General features: G+C 44.5%; 1 protein-coding gene across 1 annotated transcript; it reads right to left on the bottom strand.

The window, feature by feature from the left end:
- Nucleotides 1-7,461: 7,461 nt before the first annotated feature.
- Nucleotides 7,462-9,875, bottom strand: SOX17 (SRY-box transcription factor 17). Its single transcript, XM_045849464.1, has 2 exons — nucleotides 9,380-9,875; nucleotides 7,462-8,747 (listed from the first exon to the last, which is right to left on the bottom strand). Exons 1-2 carry the CDS (start codon nucleotides 9,684-9,686, stop codon nucleotides 7,834-7,836), a joined length of 1,221 nt encoding a protein of 406 aa, XP_045705420.1. The 5' UTR covers nucleotides 9,687-9,875; the 3' UTR covers nucleotides 7,462-7,833.
- Between the last annotated feature and the right edge of the window lie 724 nt (nucleotides 9,876-10,599).

Raw genomic sequence — 10,599 nt, 5'->3', positions numbered from 1 at the left:
TTTGTTTGTGTGAAGCCTTCGGGGTACTGCATTTTTTCAGTAGTGAATGTGAGAAATGAGTGAATTTAAAATTTCAGTCACGGTAGTAAACAGCCCCTCTTGTCTGGTATTGATTGAAATGCTGTAAAAATATTTCTATATAACGAGTTCATCAGTATTCCATCTGTCCCCCACCCTCTGTGGGGAGGGGGGGAGTATCAGAAAATATCCACTTTCGAAGGATAGAGAAGGAGTGTACCCTGGGAAGGATGGGAGCATTAATATCTTCACCTTCTCAGAAAGGAGTAAAGACGTGAGGATTTTACAGTGGATAAAGAAAAGGGATATTTAATCTTAGCACTTTAAAAGGCAATGATAATCTATAGAAGAAATGGAAATAAGGATTTACCTACAATTCGGGAGATAGAGGAGCACAGGAACTGCTTAGTTATTATAGCAAGAAGTCAATGTCAAAAACTGATAAACATAGAATTTGCTGCTCAGGCATATCAATTAACCACCAAAGGAAGAAAGTTGTTAATGTATGTAACACCCACAAGAACTTAAAAAATTAAAAAAGAATTGACTGGTACAGGGACCTGGGCTGGGGGTGTGGAGGACTGACTCTTCCTCAACTGTTAGTTTATATTACAAGTTCATCTGCCATGTTGCTTTATTGTATGTGCATCACTTAATTTTTAAATTATTTTAAATGAATAAATAAAAACGACACACTTTCCATACCTGCAATCTCTTTACTGAAACTACAAACTTGAATTTTTATTTCTCCTGCAATCTCACTAAGCCCTTTTCAGTTTAATATTTTTGGTGTGTGTGTATGTGCACCTGCAATTCCTACTATTGTTTTCAAATGTCCAAATGGATGTATTGCAATAAGCAGAACACACTACATAGGGAACAACTATAAAATTGTTCCTTCATTTCATAGATGTCTCAGAATTATTTTTCTCTTTATCCTGCCTACTATTGACCTAGGAAAATGATTCCTGAGGACTGAATGATTCAAAAACCTGAGTATCAGTTTCAGTATTACTTGGAACTTCTGGAAGCTAGAAATTATTTTTTTTAAAGATTTTATTTATTTATTTTTAGAGAGGGAAGGGAGGAGGGGAGAGAGAGAGAGAGAGAGAGAGAGAGAGAGAGAGAGAGAGAGAGAGAGAGAGATGTGCGGTTGCTGGGGGTTATGGCCTGCAACCCAGGCATATACCTTGGCTGGGAATCGAACCTGCGACACTTTAGTTCACAGCCCACGCTCAGTCCACTGAGCTACGCCAGCCAGGTGATTTTTTTATTGTTGTTCAATTACAGTTGTCCCCATTTTCCTGCATTACTCTCCCCTACTTTACCTATCCCCCACCTCCCACATTCAATCCTCCTTCCCAGCCCCCACCCCTTGTCTTTGTCCAAGGGTCCTTTATACAGGTTCCTCGACTTAACCATTCCCCCTCCTTCCTTCCCTTATCCCTCTCCTCCTCCCCTTCTGGTCACTGTGAGTTTGTTCTTTATTTCTATGTATCTGGTTCTATTTTGCTCCTTGTTCAGTTTGTTGATTAGGTTCCATTAAAATGATTTCTTAACTTGCTGTCTTCCCCCCATTTCACTTTGCTTATTTGACCTCAAGAATTGCAACTGTGTTCACTCCTTAAAAAAAAAGTAAATGACATGAAAATATGACTCAGGACTTGAGAAACTATGATTGATGGGAAAAAGGGCTGGACTCAAAAAATAGTATTAGCAGACTTGATATCACATTTAATGTATTCCAACTAACTCTCCCGGTACAAAAACCTTCAGATTTTCATATAAAAGGGGATTTTATATGAATTGAGGTATTTTATATGAAGTTCTTTAAGTTACAATTATTTCTGGTCTCATTTCATAATCAAAGAAGGATTGACTGGTCCTTCTTTGAAGGATCAAGCTGTCCAAAAGATAGAGTAAAACACAAATGGTCTGTGTTTCCTGCTTTATGGACAATTTTACAAAGATATAAAATTCTCAGTTAACTAATCAAAGTACCAGGGGAAGCCAGGTTCTGTTGTTTTCTCTTTCTCAATGGAATAATGAAAGTAAATCTCTCAAGTCTGTTGGGATACACAGAGATATGTAAAATTGAAAGGGAGAGAGGAGAGCATTTTCTGTGGTACTGAAGCAATCCTTTACACCCTGGCAAACGTTTAAACATGGTCTCATCTCATTTAATTCCTACAACCATCCAGTGAGAGACTCAGGGCTTTTATCATTATCCCTACTTTTTACTGAGGAGCAGACTTTTTAGAAAAAGATAAGTGATTTCTCCAAACTCACAAAGCTAAATTGCTGAACCAGAAGAACTTCTGATTCAAAATGAAGTGACTTTTCTTCTTTTGGAACAGTGCCATTGTGGCATTATTCAGCCATTCTCCACTCTTTGCTCTAACTCTTTTGCTGTTTGATTTTTGACATATTATTGAAGAGAAAGAAGTAATAGTCACTGGCAACTGTCTCAAATAGAAGAAAGACAAAGCAGGAATTCCTTCTATTCCTTTAGGAATCAGTTAGGAAAGTGAGGTACCAACAACCAAACAACTTACTCAAATTTTCTGAGTACTTTCACTAGGTTTCTGGTCAAGTGATACAAAATGAAAACAGACCCTCCTCGGATCGCTTTTCTGTCAAGAGAGGAATCAGGCAGACTAGAAAACTGTTCAGTTTACTGCAAGCTTGCCAGGATTCTTTTCCCTGCCCAACAGCACATCAGGTGTATGGGAGGGCCCAGATTCCCAGCAGAGGGGGAAATGGCCATGATATGGGAGGGGGGCATGTAGGGAGGACTAGGTCAACAACACATCCACTGCCATTTATTTATGTTTATCAGAGTCTCTGCATAGAATATGACTTCACAAATCATCTTTCTGAGCAACAGTAGTATTGGGAATATTTGTTATGAATTTGTTAAAGTGTTTAAAACTTTGGCTACAGTGGAAACAAAATCCTCAAAGCTAAAATGTCTTCAGTAAGAATAAGATTAAAGTTTTTTTTTTAATTCAGCCAAGTTGTTGTTTGGACCTGAGCTACTGACAAAGTTGACACTCAGGAACATTATCATTTTCACAGCAACAACTATTTAACACCTGCTGTACACTAGTGCTAAGAAATTTTATAGTGCACTAAGGAATATTGTTTTACCATTTAAATATTGTTTTATACCATGTTAAGAATTTTTAACATCCAGTATTTTGAATAAAACTATGAGAATTGCCAGTGGTAAGGGTTCTACATTGTGTGTGAGCACAATGGTGCAGATTGAATTGCTGAGTCACACAAAGTTGTCTAATAATTCAGAAAAAAACAAACAGCAATTTTCTCACTAGAAGGAAGGTAGGGATAGGAATAAGTGCTACCTGAAGAAAGCTCAATCTGCCCCCAAGCTTATCATGTGGAGGAACCAGAGCCTAACTTTCCTTGTCCTATTACAGATGCGGATGGGTAGGGACATAACTACCAGGTGAATATTCTGTCAAAAAAACACACCATATAAGCTGGAAGACTAAATCTATGCTGAAATAAAGGGTATAAAAATCTCTATCCCTGTCCAGAACTGTCAAAACAAATCAAAGAAGAAAGGGTGGTGGAAAGGAATGTTGAACATCTATAATAGTTATGAATATTCAAAATGAAATGGACATTTAAAAAGGTTAGATGGAGATGATCGAAAGTGGTTCATCGTATCCCAATCCATTTCTCTGAATTCTTTTTGGCTTATATGCGCTTTTCCTGATATCCGCACAAATTTAAAGAGAAAGTTGACGTGTTTTGTAATGTGATTCAAATTAAAGGTACAGTAATATTCAGAGGTAAAAATAATAAATCAAAGATACAGTTTCATTGTGATATCTCTTAGTAGATTGTATGAGTAATTTACAAGTTTATTTGTAATGTATCAGACACAACCTGGTAGCTTTAACAGAGAAGTAGTCAGTGTCTCAGTGGGAAGGAAAACACCCTCTTACTTACTGTTCTGGGACCCTCTAGGTGTGTAGACTTTATGCTGACATGGAGTAAGGACATCTCAGCTCTTGAAAGGGCTGGATTCCTACCCCCTGCCACATTACTAAAGTATATCTGAGATGGAAAGATGGTGAGAGGAACAATCCTTTATGTGTTTGGTTCCTAAATAAAACTATTTAAAAATGAGACAAGTTTAATATTTAAAAAATTGCTAGCTGGTATCTGTGGTCACTTCATTTGAGTCTGCTTGAGAAGTCTGTGCATTTAGTGATATCACAGAGTCAGCTAACCTGAGTCCAAGTTTTACATTCTATCCTTCACTTTAAAGCTATGTTGGTGTCTCTGACAGGCTCTCAAAGCCCTTTTCCATTGGTGCCCACCTTCTTATACTTAAAAATAAAAGAGGGAACACTGGCTGGTGTGGCTCAGTGGATTGAGCACCAGCCTGAGAACCAAAGGGTTGCCAGTTCGATTCCCAGCCAGGACACATGCCTGGGTTGTGGGCCAGGTCCCCAGTATGGGGCCAGTGAAAGGCAACCACATGTTGATGTTTCTTTCCCTCACTTTCTCCCTCCCTTTCCCTCTCTAAAAATAAATAAATTAAAGAGGGCCATGTAAGAACAATTGTTTCGTAAACTGTTGTTATATAACAAAACATCCCAAAATTTAAGGTTAAAACGACCGTCTTTTTTCCCCCTTTTAATCTCTCCCCACTGTGAATTGCCTGAGCTAATCTGAGCATTTAATCTTCTGGCCTCTCTTCAGTTCCAATCAGATGGTTACAAGTAGACACACAACAGGTGGGAGTCAGCTGTCAGGAAGACCAAGCCCTCTCTCCTTTCAGGGAGCCACAAGGCCTCTCTTCTGCTTTCCACATGGTCTCCCCACCTTGGTAACTGGACCTTTTACACAGTAGCTCAGGGCTCTCAAAAGTACAAGCAATGCAATCTGCCCAGCCTTCCTAAGGGTTGGGCCTGGAGCTGGCACAGCACCACTTATACTGCATTCTGTTGGGTTAGAGTACCAAGTCCAATCCAGATTCAGTGTGGCAGGAGTTTATTCAAGGATGTAAATACCCAAGGTATGGTTCATGGGGCCAACCTTGGAGACTGCCTACCACTACCACCACAAATGCACAACAGAAAAGACCACACATTCATCTTGGCAGGGCATCATGGGTTTCCTTTAGACTTGAAGAGAGGGTCATACAACTCCCCATGTGTGTTAATTCCCATGTCTCAAAAAGGGAGAACTGAATATTATGAAAGAGTTCTTGAGATATCCTTGTTTTTAAATATAGGGAAAATGGCTTTTTGTTTTCATATTTGGGTGCCATGCTTCCCAACAAACATTCATCATTAGGGTTTCTGAATCTGAGGGCTTCAGATTCCTGTAACCCTTGGATGAGCTAAAAGGGGTCATGAATTGCTTAAAATTAATGAAATGTTGTATATGTACATATGCATGCTTTTGGGGAAGGGACTCCTAGCTTCCCTCAGACTATCATATAAGGTGAATTCAAATAAGCAAGACATCTAGGAGTGCTCAGAACTCAGTGAGAGCTGCCCAAATTTTTACCCCCCCCGACATACTTCTAAAGTATTTCAGAAGCAGAAATAGGGAGGAAAGCAGTGTTGTCTTTTATGTGTTTGTTCCCAAAGCAGAACAAACGTAATCACGTTAGCTGTAATTTGAGATCACTTCTTTTTTTTCATTTTTAATTGTTGAGATCGCTTCTTCTGAGTCAGAAGAGAAGAAATGAGCTGAATGCTTCTGATTCCCCCCCCCCCAAATTATTGGGAAGACTAATTTGTCCTCTACTGGGGTGAAAGGCATTGGGAATGCCTAAAGTTTTGACTCTTATTTTCCCACTTTGACCTAATAAGTACTTAAGAATGTAATGTGAACAGGATTTTTTTATTCTTCCTCTTAAGCATTCTTTATTCTCCTTCCCCTATTTATTTTGTTTAGAGGTAGCAGCCAAGGGTACAAATGAATCTCCTTGGGCCTACCAAGTATGCACTAAAATGCTCAGTGTGATCTGAACTGGCAACTCGGCCTTGAACCTGAGCAAGTGAGGCCTCTTGGGACATCCTGAGGTAGGAACTAGGGCTGGAAAGAGAACCTGTCTGGGGTCAGAGAAAAAAAATGTGGAAAAAAGTAGAGCACTAGAGCCCCCACCCCCACCAAAATACACTTGCCTTTCCTTCCTGAAACTTTGTCCTGAAGATTCCAAATATCCAAGAACATTTTCTACAAAACATACAATTTCTCAAGAGAATCTAGCCAACCATTTCAGCTGAGTATCCCTCTTTAACACAAATGCTTTAAGCTATCCTCTTACTCCTTCCTTTTATCTACAGAAATGTATCAGTATAGAAAATTATATAGTTTCTCACCAGCAGGATAGAACTTCTCCCAGTGCCTATGGATTCACCCTGGCACAAAGGAAAACAGTGAACAAATGTTGTTAAAACTTATAGCACCAAGTTTTCACCATATGTGACAGGTGAGGGCTCATTGTCATCTTTCCTCACTTGCATAGTGGGGAGAATAGCACCTAGGCTCATGGGATTGATCAAGTTTAACTCAGTACAAAATGGCATTGACAAATCACTTGGCACAAGAAGTGCCCATTACAGGCCATCTGTTTCCATTTATGTCTCAATTTGCACAATGTGATGGAAAGGGACACTGTAATTTGTGCTGCAGCACGTAGCAGGGCTGACCCCCTACTTCACAACCCTGTGACTCAGTTTCTTCCCTAGAATGGCAGGACAGTGATGTTTTAGGGCTGTAGCTTTAGTTGAATCTGTAAAGCACACTACATACAAGTCAAGAAATGCAATCAGCTACATATGCAGTTAGCCTGTAATACCAAAATATCCTAATGAAATTATAGATGCTAAGGTTCATTGAAAGTCAAGGCTAAATGCACATTTTATTCCTGTGAATCCTTGAAATTATTTTCAGCCCAGTAACACTACTTCCTAAGGTGTAGACATGTGAGGATTTCAAAGACAAGTTCATTGTTGAGAGGGAATATAAACACTATTAGTGAAATACAGATGACAAGATAAAGAAAAACCAAAAGCCTCTTTAAGCAGGTCTCAAGATTCAACAAACAACTAGAAAACCAAAATTACTTGACTGTTCTCTTCTGATAGAAGTGAGTGATGTAGTAAAATTGAATATATTTAAAGTGTTAAGATTGACCATAACTTTTTACAAACTATGATCCTTTGTAACAGGCTCATTCATGAGGATTTTTTCCTAGCAAAAACTATTACATCAGACTTGGATATCCTAATGTTCATTGAAGTCACTTAGGTCTACTACTTTGAGAAAATGAGAAATTTACAGGATCTATGTGCTACATGTCACCGTTAAAATGTCTAATCCTATTAACACTTAACATCTGTCTCAAAAAAAAAATGGCGTTTCTGACAGAGGCACTAACATGCGAAAAAGTAGGATTCCAGATTTTATTTTTTTAAGATTGAAAAATCACACCCGAAGAGAAAATTTCTTTGATCAATAAATTTTTAGAAAATGGAGCAAGTTTTTCTGGGACACTCAAAACTGGTAAACTTGGAACTTGGAAACGGGCTTTTGACAATGACACTGTGGGAAACAATTATCTAAAGAAATCTTAAAACAAAACCTCACATTTTTCTCCTCCCAACTGTTCAAGTGGCAGACAAAATAAATTACCATAAATTATATGCCAAGACAACTTCAAAACAAAACAAAACAATATGAAGCTAAGGATAACCTTAGCTTCTCCGGGAAGTGTGTAACACTGTGCTTCTGGCCTGCAGGCTGGGCTGAACTGGGAACCTGTCAAACATCAGGATAGTTGCAGTAATACACCGCAGAGCTGGCATCGGACACCACGGAAGAAATGGCCCCGTGGCTGTCAGGGAGATTCACACTTGAGTCATGTCCCTGGTAAGGGAGGCTCATCTCGGGCTTGCACACATAGTGCAGATACTGTTCGAATTCTGTGCGGTCCACCTCCCCGAGGAGCTCAGCAGGCTGGCTGGCGTCCGCGCCGTCACGGCAGGACAAAGCCTCGGGAGGAGGTGACGGCTGCCCGGGACCCGGCGGGTGCTGCTGCGGCTGCATCTGGAAGCCGCGCCCGCTACTGGGCGCGGGCGAGCCCATCGCGCCGTAGTACACGTGCAGGGCGCTGGGGGGCGCCAGGAGGCCGGGCATTGCGGGGCCTGCGGGCTGGGGACCGAGCCTGGGGTGCCCCGGGACGACGGGCGGCTCCGGGGGCCCAGGGTAGTCAGAGGCCTGTGCGTAGCTGTAGGGCCCGGCAGCCTGACAGTCCCCGGGCAGCGGCGCGGCGAAGAAGGCCGGATCCGGATCCACACTGTCCAGGGGTGACGTGTCGGGCGTGGGTAGCGGGTAGCCGTCGAGTGGGGGCGCGCCCAGGCCCTGGCAGTCGCGGTAGTGGCCACCCATGTGCGGGGGCAGCAGCGGCGGGCCCGCCGGGAAGCCCTGGTCGGGGAAAGGCAAGCCCAGGCCGTCCATGGCCACGCGGCTGCCCTCGGGGCCCAGCGCCGCGGCCTGCGGCTCCGCGAGGCTGTGCAGGAAGCCGCCCTCCACCCGCTTCAGCCTCTTCACCTGCTTTCGCCGCCGCGGCCGGTACTTGTAATTGGGGTGGTCCTGCATGTGCTGCACGCGCAGCCGCTCGGCTTCCTCCACGAAGGGCCGCTTCTCCGCCAGAGTCAGCGCTTTCCACGACTTGCCTGCATTGCCCCGGGAAGATGGAGAGGGTCGCGGGACTTACTATCGGAGCTTCCGCTCCCAGGCCCCACCTCTCCCCTCCGACCTACAACTGTGCAACTAGAAGGGGTAAGGGAATCAAGTTAAAAAAGTAAAGTGTGGAATTCTGGAGGCAGAGTGGAGTCCCAGTACTTGGGAAACACAAGAGATCTAGGGTTTTTTGAGGGCATCACCCCTGCTTTTAGCCTCCTAAAAGAGGCTTCCCCGCTCACACTCCCGGTCATTCTAAGAACTAAAAAAAAAAAAAAGTCCCCTACCCTGGAAAGGAGTCGGGGAACAGCCACGACCAGCCCAGCTCCGCTCCTGCAGTGTATTCACCACCACTGAGACGACCGGGAAACCGCCTCCCCAGGGCCCTTGTACCGGTGCCCTTGTACCCGTGTCCCGGTCACCCAAATAATTCGGGCACCGATGACAGAAGCTAAAAAGCTTGTAGGGAGAGTCGGGGTTGCGGGAGCAGAAGGGTAACGGAGGGCCCCAAGGAAGGACGTGGAGGCAGCATGCCCCTGGCCTTGGGCGCAGTACCCGCACCCTTTTAGGTTCAGGATGGCTGCTCCGCGATTCCTACTACTCTGCATTCCGAACTCGGACTCACCCAGCATCTTGCTCAACTCGGCGTTGTGCAGGTCCGGGTTCTGCTGCGCGAGGCGTTTGCGCTCGTCCTTGGCCCACACCATGAAGGCGTTCATCGGCCTCCGAATGCGAGACTCGCCCTTGCCCCGGCCGGTGGCCCCGGCCGGCGCCCCGCTGCTCGCCGCCGCCTCGCCCTTCACCTTTACGTCCCCGAGGGGACTCAGAGACTCGGCCCAGGGGCAGGGGCCCAGCCCGGCCATCACCGCGGGCAGCGCGCTCCGGGTCTGGCTCTGGTCGTCACTGGCGTACCCCGCATCCGGGCTGCTCATGGCTCTCCAGACCTGCCCCGCGCCCCACAACCCTCAGCCGGACTCGCCGCCTCCCCCGACCTGGGGGGAGGGGGTGAGGAGCGAGGGAGGCAGGGAGATGCCAAACGGGTCGCTCCAGTGTCTCGGAGGCTAACCTGCCACCGGCGTTCCAGACCAGGCCCAGCCCACCACGTAGCCAGCGCCCCCGCCGGCCCAGTGACACTGCGGACACCTCTGGGCCGCGGGGCCTTTTCTGCTCCACTGTGACCAATAGAGCAGCGGGGGCGGGCCAGGCCAGAGTCTTTAGGCCAACGCCCAGCCCGCCACCGGAGTCCTCTGTCCAAGCTTTATCCCACGCCCTCCCGTTTCCCCTTCTCTGTCCCCACACCAAAAGCTACACCTGCCGGAGCAAAAACTTGGCTGGAGCAGAACACCGGCTCCACGTCCTCTGGTATCGAGAAGGACTCCTGAGAAACCTTCTGGGGTGTTGGATAGAAGTAATTGGGTACGGTAGTTCGTATCAACACACTAAGCGTCCATCCGATTAGGGGAGCTAAAGGTGTTTTAGTGGTGGGTGACCTAGTTTAGATCAAGGAACGCCACGGGTGTGTTCTTCAAACGTATTTTATCGAGTGCAATAGACACTTGATAATAAATAAAAAATTCTCTCCCCTAAAGACTCAACTTGCTTGTTGTATCATATTCAAAATGCTGTGTCCTAGGTAAATTATAACTTCTAAAACAAGGTTAAATATGGAATGACGTTCTGTAGCCAATATCCTGTCATCCTGAAGAATTTAAAGCCTTTGTGCAAGAACAAGAACTAACCACTGAAAATTTGTACATGAATGTATAGCAAACAAAGTTTTCTTGTATGTGTTCAGCAAAATAAGCAAGACTTAGTTCTGAATTCTAAAATGTTACTACAAACAGC

The sequence above is a fragment of the Phyllostomus hastatus genome, unplaced genomic scaffold (assembly GCF_019186645.2).
Source record: "Phyllostomus hastatus isolate PE091 unplaced genomic scaffold, TTU_PhHast_1.1 phas_contig_65, whole genome shotgun sequence".
NCBI classification, from domain to species: Eukaryota; Metazoa; Chordata; class Mammalia; order Chiroptera; family Phyllostomidae; genus Phyllostomus; species Phyllostomus hastatus.
This window is presented reverse-complemented; position numbering and strand designations above follow the sequence as displayed.